Source organism: Trichosurus vulpecula, chromosome 8 (genome assembly GCF_011100635.1).
Source record: "Trichosurus vulpecula isolate mTriVul1 chromosome 8, mTriVul1.pri, whole genome shotgun sequence".
Taxonomy (NCBI): domain Eukaryota; kingdom Metazoa; phylum Chordata; class Mammalia; order Diprotodontia; family Phalangeridae; genus Trichosurus; species Trichosurus vulpecula.
Window position 1 is genome coordinate 255,411,018 of NC_050580.1, and position 16,607 is coordinate 255,427,624.

The window sequence follows — 16,607 nt, forward strand, 5'->3', positions numbered from 1 at the left end:
ATGCTCATCAGTTTGTAGATTTAACTTTTTTTGTTGCCAAAGAGAATTCCTTAGCTGGAACCTGTGAGCTTGTTCACCACACGTGGCTCAGGATGGCTTTTGGCAATCCAAAAAAAAATCAAATTCACCCTCAGAATAAAATCTACAACCTTTAAAGAGATTTCCAATTTACTGAACGAACAGAAAGAACTTATCATGTGTTTCTGTATCATTCATTCAGTAATTGAATGACAAGGAGTCACAGGAGCAGGAAGGCCAGGGGGAGGCTTCTAAAAATTGATCTTTGAGAGATACTGGGAGAGGAAGATGACTCACAAGTATAATTGTTCATTGTATTCAGTCTTGTCACACATATTACTTATTTAAGATTTGGATGTATGTTTTCTTCAGTATATAGAACTTCAGGTATAGAAACTCCCTGACGTAGGTAGTCACAAATCAGCAACAAGCATTTATTAAGTGACTGCTGTGTGCCAGACACTATGCCAAGCTCTGGAGATACAAAGAAAGGCAAAAAACAGTCTCTGCTTTTAAAGAGTTCATGGTTTAGTGAAGGAGAGAACATGCAAACAACTTTGTAGAAACTACATACAGGATAAATTGGAGATAATCAACAGAGGAAAGGCATTAGAATTAAAAAGGACCAGGAAGGGTGTCGGATTTTAGCTGGGACTTGAAGAAAAGTCCAGGAGGTGGAGATGAGGAGACATGGGGGACAGCCAGACAAAATGCCCAGAACCAAGAGATTCTGCAGTGTCTTGTTCAAGGAACAGCAAGGAGTCCAGTGCCACTGGATCTCAAGGGGCTGGAGTAGGTAGTTGGGGAGGGATAAAGTATAAAGAAAAACTTCATAACATTTAGAGATATTCAGAAGTTAATTGGGCTAGTTGGTTTTTTTTAATTGGCCGTCTGCAAGAAGAGATTGAATAGCCACTGGGGAGGAATATTGTGTGGATTTCTTGTTCAGGTATGGGCTGAAGGAACTAGATGACCTCTGGAGTCCGTTACAATTATGAGATTCTTTGATTCTCTGACATGTTTATTAAATGGCTACCCTGTAGGGGCAGCTAGGTGGTGCAGTGAGTAGAGCACCGGCCCTGAGGTCAGGAGGACCTGAGTTCAATTCTGGCCTCAGACACTTGACACGTGTACTAGCTGTGTGACCTTGGGCAAGTCACTTAACCCCAATTGCCCTGCCAAAAAAACCAAAAGAAAAAAATGGCTACTCTGTGCAGAGCTCTGTACTAGACACTGGGGAGAAATACAAAGTTTAGTTAAGGTACTCACTGTCCCTGCCTTCAAGGAATTTAAAATACAGATGGGAGATAAAGTACAAACACACATAACTATAATATACATCTCATGTTGTCTATATTAATTCTCAAAATGCAAAACAAAGTTTTTAATATAAATTCTAAGGAAGAAAGGAATTATTGATGAGAGGTAAGGGGGCTGGTATCCATGGAAGGCTTTGTAGATCAGGTGATATTTGAGTTAATAAACTTATTAAATGAATAGTACTTCAGCAGGCAAATATAGGGGAAAGTCTGTATCACGAGTATTTGGAATGCACTAAATAAAGGCTCACAAGGTTAGAGCTGAAGGGACTTCACAGAGCATAGTAACTGCTTCAATTTACGATGAAGAGGTGGGGATTTAGCAGGGAGCCCATAGTGGACTGGATAGGTATCATGTCTCCCTGGTAGATTTTAAATTCTCTAAGAGCAGGAGTTATGTACCTGTACACAGTAGTCATTAAATCATTGTTGGGTTAGACTGGACCAAGAACCCTGGGCCCTGCCGTCCAAGAGACCTGAACTTGCATCCATCCGGCCTGAGATCCTTAATAGGTGTGTGACTCTGGACTCGAGCTGTTTGCTTCCATTACCTCATCTACAAATTAAGAATAAAGTAGCACCTTCCTCCCAGGGTTGTCGTGAGAATTAAAGGAGGTGATGTTTGAGGAGCACTTAACGTGCTGTGTGAATGCTTGCTGCTGTTTATATTAGTGATCTAAAGAGAGCTATATTCCTTTGAGTTGTGTGTGTGTAAAAAACGAAACAAAAACCAAAGCTGTGTGCTTGCTTTAGAGATCATTGATAAGTCACTTTGAAGGGGAAATCTGTAACTGGAGCTTTCTGCACTTAGATCATATTCTTGTGTGCTTTTTGGTTAACACATGGATCTTTCTAAGCTGCCAGATTCCATCCCAGTGGAACTTCCTGTCCTTGTGTGGACCTTGCTTGGGCCCCCCTCAGACTCTCTTAAATGAAGTGCAGCTGTTTACTCGTCCCTTGTATTCCTCTCAGCTGTCCTCTCTTGGGTGATCCTTTCCTGCAGCAACACACACACACACACAGGCCCAGACACCTCACTGATGTGGAATAGCCTTCTCTTCACACCTGCTTGAGAGGTCTTCTCCCTGTGCTAATCCAAGTCTGATTCTCCAGGGCTAGACATGTGAAGAAAAGACATGGAAAAACTATGAGTAGATGGGAAGGTGAGACTATTAAATTCAAGAGAAAAAGGGGAAAACTTTATTTTTAGTGGTTCTTTTTTCCCCCTCTTAGACTTTCACATTTCCAAATAGGCCAAACATGATCAGTTTACCAGGACAACTATATTCGCGCACATTGTGTTTGTGTTTTCCAGAGCTAATAATGACAAAGTTATTTTAGGTTTACAGATGTCACCTGGCATTCTGGTGTAGAGTAAGCACTATAGAAATCACAAAAACAATGTCAGCCACCCTCCTGCTGCTCCTCCTCTTCCTCATTATTATTACTGTCATTGGAGTTAATAATGGTAGTAGTAGTAGCTGTTATTGCTAAACTCAGGGCACAGAATATTGGGGTTCCAGTGCTGCCCAGCACATTTTAGCTGTGGGACCCTAGGCAGCTCTCTAAGGATGTACGCCAACCCTCATTGGATGCTCCCTATATCCCAGCATTTGGGACAGTGACTGGCACATAATAGGCATTTAATAAATGCTTGTTGACTGGCTACATGGCTGATAGCACAGTATCGTTTAAAAATGTGGGGGAGAAGCATTTTAAAATGTATTTCCTTCCATTCTCCTTCCCCTGTGTGCCTCACAATTGTCCCTTCTCAAAGAAATTTTGGTTCTGTCAGAGGTCTCAAAATTTACAGAAATTCAATCTTTTTCCCGAAGTGCCATTTGAAACAATAGATACCATGGGAGTGTTGTAGAATGAATGGTACCTCACAATTCAATGCAGTCCTGCCTGATTTAAACCTTATTTTATTAAGCAAGGTTCTGTTTTTGCTGGCTGTTTATAGTTTTACACTATTCTTGTAAGTCATAGAAATTGGGGATGGAACAGCAGAGGGGGAGAGAGACAAATGAAAATTATTATATTCTTATGTATCTGAAAGAGCCCTGTACTAGATAGAAGTCAAAAGATTTCATTCTAAGACCAGCTTATAGAATCATGTACCTCGAGGGTTCTTAACCTTTTTGATGTCATGGACCCTTTTGGCAGCCTGGTAAAAGCTGTTGGCCTCTTCCAGGATAATATTTTTAAGTGTGTACAAATCCATGAAATTACAAAGAAAACCACTTATATTGGGGGCGGAGCCAAGATGGCAGTGTGAAAACCACTTATATTGAAATATATTTATCAAAAATACTTCATGGCCTAGCTTAGTTTCTCTCACTTCATAGGAAAATAAGACCTAGGGAAGGGAAGCGATTTGCCTTTGGTTATGGAAAAAGGCAGTATACCTAGGTCAGTGAATACCTTTTGCTAGTCACTTCCCTCTCTAACCGAGTTGTGTCCCTGGTGACAAATTGTAGGCTGGCCAAGATTCTTAGTTAAAAGGGGGGGAAAGAGAGAGAGAGAGAGAGAGAGAGAGAGAGTGTGTGTGTGTGTGTGTGTCTGTCTGTCTGTCTGTCTGTCTTATTAGCAAGCCCTTAATAAACTAATTGGCCAGTGTGATCTAACTTTGTGCCTGTATACTTCCAAGTATCATTGGAACACCCTTGAATCAATTCTTAAGAATCATATTTTTAAAAATATGGTCCGCACACACATGGATTTCTGAGCATATTATCCTCCTATTAAAAAAAACTTGAATATTCCTGTGCTAGATCATTCCTAACTTCTTTTCCAATTCTTACATTCTTAGAATTTTAAGTAGTCACAAGCCGAATAACTTCCTCACTTAGTACATGTCTATATCATCTAGCTATTTGTGAATATTAGTTTAGTGCCCATGCTGTGTGTATATTAACCTTTGCCCTGTGAGTCCTGAAAAGCTGGATTCTAGTCCCACCTTTGAGCCATACCAGATGTGTGCCTCTCAAGTTGCCAGGAAGGGTGCCGAACTGCATTGGTAGAAGGAGTTTCCTCCCTGAGAATTCCCTGTACCAATCAAATCAAGTCTAGCTCTTCCCCAAAACTTTCTTTCCTTTATTATTGCTGTTGCCTGTTGTGTCACATCTCATAGCAATAGCATCCTGAGCCCTGAATGGAGTTAAGTAGTCTAGACCAGTGTGAAAATATGGAATTTGGGGGCAGGAAGAGGTTCTTCCCATGCTGAAAACTGCAAACCATGTGAGAGCTTGTTTGCACATGCTCATGAAGCCTAAGCACTGAGACTGTGTATCATAGTCTGCATATAGTAGGCACTTCATTCCTTATATTTTTTAATAAATCTGATAATAAATTAGGTCCTGGGGTTCTCTGCTTGAGAACCACTGCCCCAGAGGGTAGAACATTATACAAAGAGTCATGTAACCTGCTTCTTATTTCTCTCTTTCTCTCTTCTGACTTTGGTTAAGTCTTTCTTTGCTTCCCCAGACATTGGTTTTCTCATCTGTAAAACAGGGACTATGATAACCTTGCCCTTTCTGCTTGTCTGCTGCTCTCCCTTTTCTGGTCAGAGCATATGCAAAGGGACTTGGTACTCCTTCAAAGGCAGCCGTGCCAACATGGTGGCCGCAGGAGAGAGAATTGAGGCAAAGAGATAGGAAGATGATTCAGGGCTATCTAGCTCTACGTCCTGTGAGTCTGGGCGCCCTGACGTATTGACACCAGTGGCCATAGGCTGTCGTCATCATCAATAGCCAGCATTCATTAAGCTTTTACTACATGTCAGCGACTGTGCTGAGCTCTGGGGATGTAAAAGTAGAACCAAACAAGGTCCCTCCTCTCAAGGAGCTCACCTTCAAATGCGGGACACAGCATTTTTCTTGCCTTGTTTTTTTAAAACATAGCTAATGTGGAAATGTTTTGCATGACTTCACATATATAATGGGTATTGTATTTCTTGCCTTCTCAACAAATGAGGGAGGAGATGGAAAGAGGAAGGCAATTTGGAATTTAAAATTCAAAATGAAAAAATGTTAAAGCATCCGAAAGGAAAGTGCACTCCTGAGTAGCGGCAGGGTGGATGGCGTGGCCAGTTTGGTGTGTGGAACACTTGGCAGGCACACTCACACAGGTGTTTGCAAGGATGCCAGCCTCTTTATATACTCATAGGGTTTTGGATTGGGAAGTACTCTGGAGATCACCTAGTCTGACCCTCTCCGTTTTACAGGTAAGGAAAGGGAAACCCCCGGGGGAGAGTGGTTCCCTGGGATGATACAGCTAGCAAATGACAGGGCAGCTGTTGGACTAGACTGCAGCTTCCAGAGTGCTCGCTTTCCTTTCTCCCATCCACCTTCCCCCAAACTGCCCTTTTACTCTGCTCAAACGCCGTCAGTGGCTCCCTATTGTCTTGTCTTCCATCTGCTTTTTTAGCCTTATTTCACATTACTTCCCTCCACTTCACCCACATCATACTACTCTTCCCTAAACTTGCTCCTTCCTACCTCTTCACCGAGTGTCCTCCTGGCCCCAGTCCACTCCCTCCTCGTGTCTCCTCTTGTCAGAACGATTATTTTCCTTCAAATTGCCACCTAGAATCCTGCCCTAATCCTTCAGTTTTTGGTTCTTTCTCTGTCTTCACATGACCGTTGTTTACTCATTTATCTTTGTGTTTTATCCTTCCGAGTATACATGCGTACTGAGGCTGTCCATTTGACTTTTCCTCTTTCCTTGTTAGGACATGAAGCCAGAGTCTGCCTCTCTATAACATCTGACTCATTGCTTTCCTTTCTGCCCTTTGTGACTAAACAGAACAAGTCCAGCCCTTCTCCCATACGACAGCTCGTTAGTCTTATAGATTGCCATCGTGTCTGTCCATCTCTGCCCCCTCCTGGCCATAAGTCTGCTCCAGACTAACAATCTCCACTTTCTCCCACTTATTGTCATTTGGCCTGCTTTACAGGCCTGTCATCATCTTCACTTCTGAACAGGCTTCACTTGGTCAGTGACCTCTCTCTCTGAGACTAAATTTTCTTCATCTGATCTCAAAGGTCCCTTCTAGTTCTAACTTTCAGGCCTGGGCATCAGCCCTGACTCTGACGTATTATGTGGTTAACCTTGGGCTGCGACTTAACCTTCTAGCCCCCAATTTCTTTATTTGTAAATTAGGGTTAATACCACTTGGCTCCCTACATAAGGTGCTACATACACATAATTCGTGAACTGTTGTTAGTTTTATTGTTCCCTAGGACCTTGAGACATGAAGAGCCGCTCATCTAGGCTTTTCTGTAGCTGAGGCTATTCTCTCATGGGTAATTGGATGTTTGTATCCCTAGTCTTCAGAAAATAAAGATTCCCTGGGGCTGTTGAAATAAACGAGGGAGAAAGATTAGATATCTTCTTCACATAATGGGTGGAGGATATAACAGCATGTAGTGGAAAGGGCACTGCCTTTGGAGTCTAGAGGATTGCTTTCTCTAACAGTAATTACCGTTTTGACCTTGGCCAATCATGCTCAGCCTCATTCTCTCTATTTGTAATATGAGGATAATAACCCCTACTCTGCCTTCCTCACAGAGTTTCGGTAAGAATCAGTGAGAATAAACACGTAAATATTTTGTGCCAGTAAATCACTCTTGTGCAATGGTTATGTTCTTGTGTCCGGTGCTTCCTGACCTTCTGGGCCTGAGACCTATTGGAGGAGGCAGAGGTCTAGAAGACGCTGGGACATAGTGTCTGTGCTTGCCCTGTAGGGTTTTTATTTTTCTCAGGCCGCCGGACAGGCAGCCCCCCTGGACCATCTTTCATGCCCTCTGTTCGGAATGGCTCCGGAGCGAGCCAGAGGAAGGTCAGGAATGCTAAGGCAACAGTGGGCCTTGAAGCTCGGCTAGCGAGAAATACACCAGGTACATTTGCAGACTGAGCTTGGCATGAACCTAAATCAGCTGCCTACAAATCATTTCGCCAGCCCAGACACAGAAAAGTCCTTAGTGGGCAGTGAGTGTGGGAGGAAGGAAAAGAAACTGACTTAGGCGAGAATGTAAATACTGCCCAATGGACCTGCTGTTGCAGAAGGAGCCCCCACACCTCTCTTGGCTAGATATTAGATCATTACAGAATAAACATAATAATAGATTTCTGACATTGTTAGTTTGTGGGGGAATGATGAATGAGAACGGAATACGGTTACACATTGCTTTCTCAGGCCAGTACGTATAGGTATAGCTACAAAGACGTCTACATACTCCTCTGTTATCCAGATAGATAATTTGTGGTGTCCTGGGTCTGTCTTGTTGGGTCTTGGGTTACCAGTGCAAAAACCAAGAAAGGAGGGAAAGGGTGGACAGAGCAGGTACAGAGGAAGAGTGTGTTGTCTGTGTGTATCACTTGTAGATGTGTGAGTGGTCTTCCCAATGCAAATCCCAGTGATTTGGGGATCTTGATTTCATGCTATTTGAAGCCGGTGTTGTGTGGGGTGGTTTTTTTTCTGGTTTGTACCTAAATGGCAGTAATGCCACCTCATGTTTGTATAAAGTCTTGCGAACAGAATGAAGTCCTACAAACATGACCGTGAAAGGTCTGACCAAGGAAAGGTAAGGTGGCAAGTGGGAAAACTCAACCAAATGAGGTAAATGGCTGATGTAGAGATTCATTTAAAATGGTCCCTTTGACAGCATGGAAGAAGCCCAGGTACAGAACCAGAGAACCTGTGTTTGAATCCTGGTTCTACTGCTTACCACTTGTGACCCTGAACAATTAACACAAGCTTCAGTTTCCTTGTGTGTAAAGTGAAGGTGTTGAATGAGATTTTCATTAAGGTTCCTTCCTTCTATTTTCAAAGACTGTGTCAGAAAAAAAAAAATCAACATAAAGAAGAATATTCTTGAGTAATTCAGTATGTCCTTAATATAGAAAAGTGCCTTTCTCTTTGGGCTTGAGGAGGATGGCATTTGCCGAGGATGTGTGATTAAGGACATAGCGGCCAACCTTTCATGGAGGGGTCCTGTCTTGGTTGGTCTGCAGGATTGCCTAGGTAGTGCTGCCCCCTGGTGTCAAGTACAACCAAACCCACTCCTTTTGAGGAAAGCATCGTAAAGGATAGCCAAAAAGAGTCAATGACACTGACCCTTTTCTTTTCTTTTTTGTCAATTCCAGACAGAGAATCAATATTCTTCAACAGCCACAACGTGTCAAAACCAGAGTCATCTTCCGTCCTGACGGCAGTAAGTACCTGTCTTTCTACCACTACAATTAGCCATCTACATGAATGCTGTCCCATTTTTTAATGTGTGGAGTACATTTTCTAGGATAGAGTCCAAAAGGCTGAGTGGTCATGTGGGAAGTTAAGGTTAATTGACTACTTACAAGACAGTCACAATTTAAAGTAGGCTTTGTTATTTGCTTTGGACTTTCTCCCTAGCAACAATCATTGCAGTATGTAAGGATTATGGAGACTTCTGCAAGGAGCAGTAATGGATACCCTGGGAAAGAATATATATAGTAAGGGTATTTCTCCTGGAAGATTTTGAAATGCTTTTCTATCTTTGAGCCACAGAGTAATTTGGTGAGAGCTTTTTGCTCTCTATTTTTGCAAAATTTTCAGGGGGAAAAGAAGTTAACGGTTTTTTTTTTCTCTTCTTCTCCTTATATCATTTATGTTTCTCTGTGGCCATCAGTGGACATATACTTTTCAGACCATAGTTAGATCAACCTTCAGACTTTATTTTTCTATTGAGAACAGTCCTAGTTACTTTTACTTTTCTCCACCTCATTTTTCAAACTTTTAACATTTTTACTATTTTTCTGGGTCCTCTCCTTTCTAAGGTCTTGAGTACCAACAGATATATATTAAATAGTTAGCATGTGCCCCAGTGCTAGAGGCATATGAAGATAAGATAAAGTCTCTTTCTCTCATGGAACACAAAATCTAGTAGTAGGATAGCTCGCTCACTCTTCACTCTCTCTCACTCTCTCGACTGGGATTTCAGTGTCAGCTCTGCCAATTAATACTTCTTTGATCTTGATCAAGCTATATAACTTTTCTGGACCAGTTTCCTCCTCCACAAAATTGAGGCAATCCTGAAAGTTCTGTCATTTCTATAAATCTTGATGCCCCATACACTTGTGTTAGAAAACAGTATATAATAGATGCATAAAAAGTACAAATCAAGTCCTACATGATGCTTTTGATTCCTATTTCCAAGTAGGCCTGAGTTATAATTGAAAGTTGATCTTAAGGGTACTGCCATGCTATATAATTATAAAAGAGTTAGACTACATACTTGACTTGGAGTCAGAAGGACTGGGCTTAAGTCCCAAATCTAAATTGGTAATGGTAATAGCATAATAATTAATAATAATAACTGGCACTTATATAAGGCTTTAATAGTTGCAAAGTGCTTTACAAATATCTAATTTACCCTCACAACAAACTTGGGCAGTAGGTGCTATTTTCCTTATTTTAAGAGGAAATTGAGACAGAGGTTAAGTGATTTGCTCAGAGTCACAAACTTAGTAAGTATCTGAGGCTGGATTTGAACTCAGATTTTGCTGTCTTCACTCTTATCTACTGTGCCATGTCCTCTGAAGGTATGAGAACTTATGTTTCTGCATGCTTCAGTTTCCTCATCTATAACCCTGGCGCTCCCTATCCTGCAATATTTTAATGAGGAAGTATTTTATAAACCTTAAAGTGCCCTGTGTTATAAGGGTTAGAATTCGCACTCAGAACTGGGCTTGCTTGATAACATGGCCGAGTCATCTCTCTCACCGTTATTCATGTTCCTCAGTAAAGCTTGTGCTGCTAGGAATTGCAGATAGCCATTTTGTCTGGATCCTTTCACATAGCGCCTATCTACCACTCATCTTTTTATTTTGACTTCTGTTGTGTATTTCACATTTAGCAGAATCCCAAAGCACACAAGAGTTACGTAGACTATAGAGTTGGACAGAGTTCATGTTATGGTCATGGTCTTTCTTCCCTGCTGTGTCATAAAATCCAGAGTGACTGGGAGATTGTAAATCGTGGCCTTATTTACGTCATAGCTATACAACCCTAAACAAACCCCATTCACCTTTCTGGGACTCAGTTTCCTTCTGTCTCTCGAATGAAGGAGTTGCTTCTGTATGATCTCTGAGATCCTTTGAAGTTGTTGCGTTGTGGTTGTACTATTCTGTTTTCAGAGTTTTTGTATTTGTTTTTCTAGCTTGAAGATGTTTTGAGATTGTGTTACTCCTAGGTTTCTCTCACCTTCAATAATGTGGTTTTTCTGCTGCTTGGTTCTGTTCACCTCCTATGCTCTACGGGGCTGCAGTAGCTTAGTAGCTGTTTGGGAAGACGGGCAGTGCAGTAAGGCCTGACGGATGCCTTTGATGGGCAGTGCTGGCCTCTAACACAGACATCTTCCTCCTTCCTGTAGAAAGGTGGGCTGTACTGGTTTCCTCTTTAGAAATCCCATATGATTTGCAGTATTTAAAAATAGACAAGTGAAAGGAAATCACTTGTTACCTTTGCCGTATGACACAGCTCTAAAAATATCACCCACAGGACCCCTATGGAACACTTGGTTCACAAAAGTTCAGGTGGTGAGAATTAGCGTGAGGCTTGCCTGTGTCCTCCACTGCCGTGTGCATCTCTCCCCAGCCATGAGTCATAAAGATCAGTGTATAGCCAACATCTAAGTCTGTAACGATACGACGGTATAGAGAGGAATGTGTGCTGCGTCTGTCTGCTGACATTTACTAGCTGTGAGTTAATATATGTAAAGCACTTTTTAGCATCTTAGAGTTATAAATATTCAGATTACTATTTAAAGCACCTAAGTTGCATAGTCCATAGAGTGCCAGATTTGAAGTCGGGAAGACCTGAGTCCAAATCCTGCCCCAGACACTTATTAGCTGTGGATCCTGGGTAAATCGCTTAACTTCTCAAGAGAAGCAATTTTCCTTATCTGTAAAATGGAGATAGTACGAGCACCCAAATCACAAGATTATGAGGGTGCTTAGGTGGGACAGGAGATAGAATGTTGGGTTTGGAATCAGGAAGACTCATTTGCAGAAGTTCAAATCCAGCCTCACATACTTATAGCTCTCTGACCCTGGGCAAGTCAACCCTGTTTACTTCAGTTCCTCATCTGTAAAATGAGCTGGAGAAGGAAATGGCAAACCGCCCCAGTGTCTTTGCCAAGAAAACCCCACAATGGGGTCCCAGAGAGTTGGACATGACTGAAACAACTGAACACCACCACCACCACAAGGTTACTGTGAGGATCAGACAGCACGTAAAGTGCTTCAGAATGTTAGCTTCTTTTTCTCCTCCTCCCATTTTAACTGGGAACCTCACTTTTCTCAGCTGTAAAATCAGCGTAATAGCCTGTAGCATTTACTTGACATGGGTGTTGTGTGGACCAAAAGTTGTATGTAGAATATTCCACAAGCCTGTGTAGACACCAGCTTTTAGTAGCGGTTATTAGCATATAGTTTATACACATAGTAGTATGTCGGTACTCAACCAGAGGCAGGAAGACATTCATCAGGGATGTTAATTGTGTTTATTTATGTAAGTGCTATAAAGTTTTTGTAGAGTTCAGCTTTTGGAGGTAGGTATGGTGAAAGTATTATATTTTACAGAGAAGGCTTGGAACAAGCAGGGTTGACTCGTAAGTGTGTGGGTGGGTAGTTTAGGGACCCCAAATTAAATGTGTTAAAATACACTGTTGCTGCCAAAATACATATTCTGTTAGTTCTCTCGCAGCTGTGGGGTCATAGAGCCTTTCTTTAAAAGATACAGCCATGTGGTTCTGTTTTCCGAGTCACCTTTCATTTTAGATGTGTTAGCTCTTTGATTCATCATGCTTCATATTCCGTGGGCATGAAGGAACGCAGAGATGCCAATGTGGGTTTATTGAGTGCTGACACTGTGCTGGAGCCCTGTTAAAAATACAAAAGAAATGTAAGGTATGATTGTGGCCCACCATGAATTTGTGATCTATTTGGAGAGACAAGACAAGCGTGCACAAAAAAGGCTAATGTCCAATCTCTCATGAAGAGAGCACAGAGTAGGTCTGCGTGACTTCAGAGAGTTAAACTAGGCCCAGCAGGTAGAAGAAATAAGAAGAGAAATTCAGTCTGTGAAAGAACTCACTAATCATTAGAGCTGTCCATAGACAGTAAGCTTAGAGATTATCTCTTCCATCCTTGTCATTTGTGGGGGAGAGGGGGAGAGGATAAGCGTTTATATAGTACCTACTAAGTGCCAGGCCCTGTGTTAAGTGCTTTCTGCAAGGATTATCTCATTTGATCCTCGCAACAACCCTGTGAGGTAGGCATTCTCATTGTCCTCATTTTAAAATTGAAGAAACTGAGGCAAACAGAGAGATTAAGGGACTTGGCTAAAAGTCATATAGCTGGGAAGTGTCTGAGCCTGTATTTGAACTTGGATCTTCCTGACTCCAGGCCAAGTACTCTGTTCACTGTGTTATCCATTGTCTAGAGAGATTAAGTAACTACCAATATCTCACAGATTATAAGTAGATGAATCAAACCCAGATCCCTTGAGTCCAAACTCAGTTTTCTTTCTACTATACTGCCCTACCTTTTTATATAGTGAACCTCCCTATTACTGGAAGTCTTGAAACTGGTGAATGGCCCCCCATCAAATTAAATGTTGTAGAATTAGTGCTTCTCATAGGGTCTATAAGGTTAATGGAATATAAGATCTTCCCCATCCATTAACAGGCCTGTGTGACCACATGTGTTCCCCTTTTTCCTTGGAACAGAGGGCCGTGTTCTGGGGTCTAAAGGTACACAGATATTTCAACCACGGATGTCTTGAATGTTTTGTTGCTTTGAGCTCTGGCCCTGTTCACAGCTGTGATACCTTCTGAATCACATAGAGCCCATTGGGGGAGGAACTTGCCTAAAGGGAAGCTTGCTTAGGAGGAGGCTTGCTTACAGGAAGGTTTTCATTAGGCGTTGAGTCACAGGGTTGTGATACCTTCTGGCTCTGAGTCTGTTAGCCAGAAGTATATATACATTCTGAGGTGAGATTTTTGCTTCGGGGAATGCTCCTGGAAATTGTGTTCTCCTGAGGTCTTTGTGATTTGGCCAGAGGAGACTCTGGGTAGAGGTTGTTAAAGGGACCCCTGCTTTGTGAACCCAAATATTGGTACTCCCTCTTTAATGATTATGTATCTATTACTTTGTTTAGACAGTTGGAGCCCTATTTATTGGATCTCTGTGCTAATTTCTCTCTGCTTGTATTTTCTCCACCTTTCCTCTGAACTAGTGAATGACCTTTACCTTCTTTGCTTACATATCGTTAATTAAAATAAGATTATTAACTCCTTTGAAGCTGTCTTCCCTTTAGAAAAGCAATTCAAAGAATTGCTATCAGGCCATCCTGGGTGTGCTAAGGTGCTTGCCAATACAGGGTCAGAACAAATGACTTCTTCAGTCGCTTCCAGCTCAGTTTCTATGATATAGTTATTCAATTCATTCCAGAGCTGTGTGAATTTAGGCCAGTTACCTAACTTGCTGAGTGTATTTTCTTATCAGGGAAATGATATTAAACCATTTGATCTCTTAAGTCATCTCCCAGTTCTGTAATTCTATGTTCTTTTGCTAAATAAATACTATGTTGTGGTCCAGAAGCTTAAAATCCATCTCTTTGATAGGATTTTATTTACAGCTTTTGCATCAAATTTCGTTAGTAATATTGGTCTATAGTTTTCTTTCTTGGGTTTGGTATTATGATACAATTTCTGGTACTATTTTGGCAAATTGTTCACTTTTCAGATTTGGCTTTCTCTTCTGAATCCTCTGCCTTTGTTCAGCAGTTATGATGAAAATATTACCTGTGCCTGTAAAGGCTTGTATTTTTTGCCCATAACTTTACTTTCTAGGTTCCTTTTTGGAGTTACCAAAAATGGTGTTATTTGGTCTTAGCCTAATGGTATCCCAGGGTCTCTGCCTACAGGTGTCGGTTGTCTTGGGATCTCTGTCTCACCACTCTCTGAACTGAAAATCTTTAAGAAGTTTATTTGAAGATATTTTCATGCTATGCTTGCCTCAGATAGTTTGTACCTTTTTCCCTGGGTGTAAAAAATTAAAACTATACCTCTGTAAGAAAGAAGTCGGCGTAGACTGGAATAATCAGGGAAGACTTTACAATGGAAGAGGGTTTTGAGCTGGATCTTGAAAGGTGATGAGAATTTAAATATGTAGATCATGAGCCCAGGGAGGAGCCTCTTTGGGAAAGCACAGATCAAGACATAAATCCACTTGGAAATTCAGTATCTTCTTCCTTTCTTCAAAACAGGTGAATGCTTCCAAGTACATCACAGCTGAGCTTTTATGGTTTTTTTTTTGGTAGCTGGACAAAATAGAAGGTGTGTTTGAGAAGCCCTCGGACGAGGTCATCAGGGAGATTTCCAAAGCCCTTCGGCAAGCACTTGGTGTATCGCTGTTTGGAATTGACATCATTATCAACAACCAGACAGGACAGCATGCAGTCATTGATGTCAACGCATTCCCAGGTAAAAGCTGCCCAGCTTACCAAAGTCATGAGCCCTATCTGTTCACTGATGGGCTATTTGGCTAGTTAACAGACCGGCATCCTCTTTGTCACTAGACCTGACCACCTGTCAACTATTAGAGCTAGAAGTCTTATTCAGTCCTTTCATTTTACAGATGGAGAAATTGAGTTCTTAAGAGCAGAACTGACTTAGATTTAGAGGATTTAGCTCCAGAAAGGTCCTTGGAAGTCACCTAGCTCTAGCCTGAACTGAGCATTAGAGAGGTTAAATGATTTGCCCAGTCACACAGCTACTAAGAGGCAGAGCTGGTATACGAATACCTCAGAGATTTTGTTGGTTCAGTTCTGGACCACCACAATAAAGCAAATATCGCAATAAAACAAGTCACATGAATTTTTTGGTTCCCCAGTGCATATAAAAGTTATGTTTACACTCTACTGTAGTTTATTAAGTGTACAATAGTATTCTATCTAAAAAAGAGCATACGTTAATTAAAAATTATTTCTAAAAATGCTAACCATCGTCTGAGCCTTCAGTGAGTCATCGTCTCTTTGCTGGTGGAAGGTCTTGCCTTAGTGAAGATGGCTGCTGACTGACCAGGGTAGTGGTTGCTGAGGGTCGGAGCGGCGATGTCAGTTTCTTAAACTAAGACGACAATGGAATTTGCCTCATGAATTGACTCTTCCTTTCACTTAAACACTTGGAGGACATTGTAGGGTTACTAATTGGCCCAATTTAATAATTGTTGTGTCTCAGTGAATAGGGAGGCCCAAAGAGAGGGAGAGAGAGGGGAATGGCCAGTTGGTAGGAGCAATCAAAACACACAGTATTTATTGATTAAGTTTGCTGTCTTATACGGATGCAGTTCATAACACGCCAGAATAATTACAATAGGACCATCAAAGATCACTGATCACAGATCACCATGACAGATATAATAATAATGGCAAAATTTGAGATTTAGGGAGAATGACTAAAACGTGACACAGAGACACAGTGTGAGCCCATACAATTGGGGGAAAATGGCCACCAATAGACTTGCTTAATATAGGGTTGCCACAGACCTCCAGTTTGACAGGTATCTGCAAAGCACAATAAAGCAAAATGCAGTAAAACAAAGTATGCCTGTATTCACACCCAGGTCCTCTGATTCCAAAGCTGTTATTCCTTTCTCCTCCTGGAGACTGTATCTGTAACTCAGCAGGACATGTTATTGGTTATAAGGGCAAGAAAGGGAGTGGATTATATCGGTACCATCAAGCAACTCAGAAAGTACATGCTGCCTCTTCAGTGGTTTGGTAATGCCAGTTTTCTGTACTATATTATTGTCACTGTTAGGATTGCTCAGAGGGGTATATGCATGGCATGGTAGGTAGAGAAGCTGGCCTTGAAGCAAGGGACTTGGGTTCAAATCTTGCCTCTAACATTCCCGTGTGACTCTGGCAGCTCTCTGAGACTTGTAGAGGAGGTGACGTCTTAATTAGCAGAGGGAGTTTGCTCACCTGGGAGTTGCCTAGACTAGTCAAATCCCAGGTCCGATCCCTAACCCTAAGCCGATAACAGTTCTCCATATGTAAGCTACTAGGAATTCAGTGTTTGATAATGGGAATAGCTCCGCACTTGGATTTATTAGGGGACTTGGGTTTGGATCCTGGCTCCTGTGCTTATTTTATGGCTTTGAGAAATCATTAATTTTCTCTGATTCACAGTTTTCTCATCAGAATAAGGATGGTTTTCTAAA

At 41.6% G+C, this 16,607-nt stretch overlaps 1 protein-coding gene across 2 annotated transcripts in view; it reads left to right on the top strand.

The window, feature by feature from the left end:
- Nucleotides 1–16,607, top strand: part of ITPK1 (inositol-tetrakisphosphate 1-kinase) — a 310,259-nt gene that overhangs the window by 278,908 nt on the left and 14,744 nt on the right. For both annotated transcript variants that reach the window (XM_036734679.1, XM_036734680.1), the window contains exons 9-10: nucleotides 8,487–8,554; nucleotides 14,704–14,866. In XM_036734679.1, coding sequence (XP_036590574.1) covers nucleotides 8,487–8,554; nucleotides 14,704–14,866 — 231 coding nt within the window. The remainder of the gene's footprint in view (nucleotides 1–8,486; nucleotides 8,555–14,703; nucleotides 14,867–16,607) is intronic.